Source organism: Nanorana parkeri, unplaced genomic scaffold (genome assembly GCF_000935625.1).
Source record: "Nanorana parkeri isolate BGI_ZX_2015 unplaced genomic scaffold, ASM93562v1 scaffold409, whole genome shotgun sequence".
Taxonomy (NCBI): Eukaryota; Metazoa; Chordata; class Amphibia; order Anura; family Dicroglossidae; genus Nanorana; species Nanorana parkeri.
The window spans coordinates 1004006-1008936 of NW_017306677.1; the positions used below are offsets into that span (position 1 = coordinate 1004006).

General features: G+C 42.3%; 1 protein-coding gene across 1 annotated transcript in view; it reads right to left on the bottom strand.

Moving 5' to 3' along the window:
- The window catches only part of CHD9 (chromodomain helicase DNA binding protein 9), a 167748-nt gene that overhangs the window by 53381 nt on the left and 109436 nt on the right, over positions 1-4931 (bottom strand). Inside the window, exon 6 of the mRNA XM_018559651.1 lies at positions 369-477. Coding sequence (XP_018415153.1) covers positions 369-477 — 109 coding nt within the window. The remainder of the gene's footprint in view (positions 1-368; positions 478-4931) is intronic.

Here is a 4931-nt window from a genome sequence, read left to right on the forward strand (position 1 = left end):
AATATCAATTCTGCCTGCCAGAGATGGGTTGCCCATTATCAGTTCATTTGTCATGGTGGAGAATAATCATTGATCATCGGGGAAACATAATACCAACATCTTTTCACTGCTGCTATTGGTGACCAACCTATGCTATGCGCCATTGGATATGGAGATTCTAACGTGACCAAATGTTGTTGCTAAGAAAAAAACATAACTCCATATTGGGATGTTTAGAACTGGAGCCTCACAATCTTTTATAATTAGGCAGGCGATAAAGCTCAGACTAACCAGAACTGAATAATCTAGTTTGAATAAAGCGGTCCTTTCATTTCTCCAGTGAAAAGAGTTATAGCTGATAGTGTGTATAAAAGAGCTTACAGACTCACCTGAGGGTCTTCGTCTTTCAGAGCACGAGAAGTTGTGTCAGTGTCAGAGACATCATCTGAGGATTCAATTTTTCTCTTCTGCTTCCGGCCCAAAGTAATTATCAATTTTCTGCGAGGATGATAAAAATACAAAAGTTACATTCAAAACATTTTATAAAATGTACTATACATTCACCCATAATACAGTCACTCTGTTTGTTCCTTCCAAAATCAGCAAGCAAGACCGCTGAATAGTTTTGCATGAATGTACAAAAAGCCTATTATTTGTTCCACAAGAGAAAGTCATGATATTGATGATCATGGTAGTACATGAAGCTTGAACAGTGGGGACAGGTTCCAAATTTCATAATAAACTGGGCATGAAAGGATAATTAAAATCGAACTATATCACTTACAAGCTACTATGTCACAAAAGTTATACACCAACATCAGAACTTTGGCAAGGTAAAATTCAAGGATTATTCAGTTTGTTTGTTTTTTTGCTAAGCCAAGTTATTACAAAAGAAAGCAGTTTTTGTGCCTAAATACACAAATCATCCTGTAGCAATGAAGGTTTGAACTGAACAACATGCTTTATTTTGTTGCTTCACCAACTCAATACTTATTGGTCTATTTATAATAGGATATTTTGTTCTCACCATAAAATCCTTTTCTCCGAGTTCATTGAAGGACACAGTGAAGATCTTGATCTCTATACCGATGGGGTATACTGCTACTTGCAGGAGTAGGATGCTGGGCATAAAAAAAAGAAGCTTGGCTCTGGGGGTGGCTCCTGCTGGTGGCCACACCCCCATCCACAGCAGCTCAGTTAGTCACAAAGCAGTAGAACTAAAGTCACACAAAAGACCCAAAGAAGGGAGGGTGCCATGTCCTTCAATAAACTCTGAGAAAAGGATTTTACGGGGAGTACAAAAAAATAAATAAAAAAAATCGAATTTTCCCTTTTGTTCACTTATGGACACAGCAGAAGAGATCTAGATCTCTGTAGCGATGGAATGTCTGAAAGCAGTGTCCACTGAGGGGGGAGGGGGCGGGGGGATTGAGCAAACATTGAACAAAACACCCTGGCTCACACAAACTAAGCAGCCGCCTGTAAGGCCCCGTTCACACCCGAGCGTTTTACCGCGCGTTCCTACGCTCGGTAAAACGCACAACAGGTGAAAACCCATGTTTGCCTATGGGCATGGTTCTCACCTGCGCGTTTTACTGCCCGTTCGATCGCGTGTTAAAACGCCATACGCCCAAAGAAGTACATGAGCTTCTTTGGGGCGTATTAACGCCCGTATACCGCTGTTATCAGCCAGATACCCCCTCGGAAACTTGAGTTTGATGCGCGTTTCTTTTGCCGCAAATCGCGGGGTAAGAAACGCGCGGCAAACGCGAGTTTCCAATACGCTAAAGGTGTCATCAACTCTAAAAGGAACAAATAAAAGGTATGTGTCGACGACCAGGTAGCCACCTTACAGACTTGAGAAAACAGGCGCTTGTTGAAAAGCTCATGAGGTGCTAACCGCACAAGTAGAATGAGCTATAACCGGAAAAGGTGGAGATTGTCCAAAAAGAGCACAAACCTGAATAACTTGTATGCACCAACAAGAATTGGTAGTTGTAGAAGCCTCTTCTTTCCGTGGGTCGTCAGTAATCACGAAAAAAATCTGACTTACGGAAAGATTCAGTAGCAGACAAAAACTCACACCGCCTTTACAATGTCCAGACAGATGAGCGCTATTTCTTTAGGATGCGTTGGATGCAACCAAAGGGAGGGTAGAATATCCTCATTGAGATGAAAGTCAAATACTGCCTTAGGAAGAAAAGAATGTCTAGGACAAATAATTACCTCATCTTTATGTGGTAACCTTTAAAGCAAACGAAAGGCTAAAATCTGAGCAACCGAAAAGGCACGAGGAGAAATACTAAGCTCCTCAAACCAAGAAATGTAAGCTTTCCACGTTCAAGGAAATAATTCCCAACATGGGAGACCTAAATGCTTTCAATAGCCATACTGTTAAAGCCAGAGACTGTAAAGCAGGATGCAAGATTGGACCTTGGGACAGAGAGGTCTGGTTGAAGAGGAAGTTAACTGGGCATGTCTACCACTAGGCTCACTACATCAGTGGACCAAGAGCGTAGAGGCCAAATGGGAGCCACCAGAATGACCAGTATCTCTTCAGGTTCCACTTGACGTAAAAGTTGTGGAAGAGGTTTTAGAGGAGGAAAGGCATAAATGAGATTGTACCTGTCCCACGGTGCCCCACCAAGGCATCTGTCGCATCTGCACACAAAGTTATTTACTTTCATGAGAGCAAGGGAACTGAGCAATCAAGCCAAGCAGGCTTTGACCATCCAGTTCCCCTGCATTTGTCTGTCCAGCGAAGAGGGTGACTTGTCCCATTGTTGAAGAAACTATTTCTACGGAATCAGAGCATGGTGTTGCGCACATGGAACTGCCTCAAAAGGAGGCAACTAATTAGACACAAAACTCTCATGCAAGTGCAAATAGTCACCCCTTTGCAAGAAGGCAATGCCTGAATTTGAAGCTGAAGCCTGTAAATTGTATCCAAAAAAAAAACTGAAAAAAAAACCCTGGCCTGATGTGTCCAGGATCAGTCTCAGATATTACAGGTGAAGAGATGGTATCAACGACGATTTTCAGGATCCAAACAAACCCGTAATCGGAAGATTCATATCCAGATCTGTCTGAGAATCTGCCGGAAGAAAGAAGATGTCCAAGTAAATCACCACCAATATCCCCCGCTGTCTCAACAAGGCGAGGACTAGTGTCAAGACTTTGGTGAATACCCATGGGGCTGAGACAAGGCCAAAACAGAAGGGCCACAAACTGAAACCGGTCCTCATGACAAATCAGAACGTGGACGTAAGTATCCTTAAAGTCTATGAATACAGAAAATCTCCCTGATGAATATTATTGATCACTGAGCAGATAGATTTCATTTGAACTTGCAGACCTTGACAAAGATGTCCAGGGCTTAGGATCCAAAATCAGACGATCCCCGTCTTTTTTGGGCACTGCAAAAAATGTTGAGACTATTCTTTGACTTTTTCTGATGGTGGAATTGGGACAATGACTACCATTTAAACCAGATTCATTACAGCTAACCATAAATCACATAAGCGAATTTGAGTTAACTGAAGGTTTAAATGAAAGAAGCGAGCTAGAGAAGAATTAAACAATTTTATATCCCAACAAAGCCATATCAGCAAATCCAGCTGTCTAAAATTTGAGACAACCACAAGTCCATAAAACAGAAGTAAATGTCCCCCCACCTTAGCCGGACAGGTGGGTGAAAGCCTTCGTTCAGAAGTAGTCTTCTCAGCAGACTTAGACTGCCAAGACCTCTTCTGGCCACTGGAGAAGCTGACTTTTTGACTTTTGTCTGAGGATCCTTGGGGTTGAAAAATTCAACCCCAAGGCCTCACTTACACCTATGCTCCTTACCTTTCTTAAGTTTTGTAAAAATGTACTCTTACCTAACGTGATTTTTACATTATATCATCCAGTATTGCCCAAGGAAATGATCAGCCTAAAAAGGTAAATAGGCAAGGGCTTTCTTAGAAGTCTTGTCAGATGACCAGCATTTAGGCCACAACATATGGCGAAGAATGAGAGCCAAAAAAGAAATTCTGGAAATAAGAGGTCCAATATCCAACGGAGGGTTACACACATATTGAAGACCATGAATTAATTAATCCACTAGTTCCGCATCGACAGGAGAAACATGTTCACTCTCCAGACTGTGAGCGTTTAGGATGTAAAGACTGTGGCCAAAACAGGACATAAGGCTGATCCAGGGATTGTGTACATAGACCTTACTACTGATTCCGCCTTCCCGTCCCTTGAATCATTGAAAGGAGATTCCTTGACCGGAATCACAGTAGTCTTATTCAGCTTAGACAATGGTGAATCTACAAAGAAAAGTGCTTTTGAAGTGCAAACCCCAGAAGGGCAGCTCCATTCTTTGCAAATAAAGTCTTACAGTTAGACTTATTTGTACCAAAAGGAACTGGAGCTTCCGAAGAAGCAACTGCAGAAACTTCAGTATAAACAAACTCCAAACAGTTAGTGTATTGGCTGGGATTTGAACCAGGGACCCCTCTGCTGCAAGGCAGAAGTGCTGACCACTAGAATACCATGCTGGCCTTCTTAAGGTCCTCAAAAACGAATGAACAAGTGCAGAGACCACTACTTTTCTCTTGTGAAAAAGTAGATGAAAAGTTTTCGCCATAACTAGCAGAGTGAGGTCGATCTGTCACCCCTATTTCCCCAGAAGATGCAGAAGTCCTTTGCAGGAATCGGAGGGTGTTGGCGATGGTGAGAAGCGCTTTATACTCTACTTTTTAGTAAACATTTTCTCAACATGTGGAACAAAAACTTCTGAAACAGAAGAGTTTCCATAGTAATAGAATAGAACTCAGGGTCCCAGAGCCTCCCAAAGCAGAATCTGAGAGTGAAGTAGGGGTCTACAAGGGAGAGGAGGCTAACTCTGACCGAAAACGCTCAGTCAGAGAGAGGAGATGGTGGCAGCCTGTTACTTCACATTCATT